Below are 503 nucleotides of genomic sequence, written 5' to 3' on the forward strand. Positions count from 1 at the left end.
ATAAATATAGAAATGCATAAATAAATGTAGAAGTACACAAAATAAATAAATATATTAAAAAATCTTTTTTTTTTATTGCCAAAATGTTTTTATTTTGCATTTATTTATGAATTTAATTATTTATTTCAGCATTTATTCATATATTTATTTATTTCCACTTACGTTACTTTTCATCCTACATACTAAACAAGCTAACTTTAGCCTAAACAAGCTAACGTTAGCCTAAACAAGCTAACGTTAGCGTGTGTGGAGCGTTGCTACAACAGATATTAGCTGTCACAGTTCACTAACAGTAACATATCAGGACCTGAACATGCTGTCGCACTTATTAATCATTAATAATCATTTTGTATTGATTAGCTGTTGTCTCACTGCAAAAACAAAATGCTACCACTGTTGCTAATCCAGCTGTTGTGTCTCCCTCCAGGTGTTCTCCCAGACATAGAGCATTATTTTGGGATTGATGATGGGAAGTCTGGTTTACTCCAAACAGGTAAGAAGAT

General features: G+C 31.4%; 1 protein-coding gene across 1 annotated transcript in view; it reads left to right on the forward strand.

Moving 5' to 3' along the window:
* Positions 1–427: 427 nt before the first annotated feature.
* LOC111650878 (protein spinster homolog 1-like) overlaps positions 428–503 on the forward strand; it is a gene marked incomplete at its 5' end in the record, with an annotated part of 8020 nt that continues 7944 nt past the window's right edge. Inside the window, one exon of the mRNA XM_087172486.1 lies at positions 428–493. Within this exon, the coding sequence (XP_087028612.1) occupies positions 428–493 (66 nt within the window). The remainder of the gene's footprint in view (positions 494–503) is intronic.

The sequence above is a fragment of the Seriola lalandi genome, unplaced genomic scaffold (assembly GCF_002814215.2).
Source record: "Seriola lalandi dorsalis isolate HSWRI2012SDOR001 ecotype SW California unplaced genomic scaffold, Sedor1 jcf7180002052990, whole genome shotgun sequence".
NCBI classification, from domain to species: domain Eukaryota; kingdom Metazoa; phylum Chordata; class Actinopteri; order Carangiformes; family Carangidae; genus Seriola; species Seriola lalandi.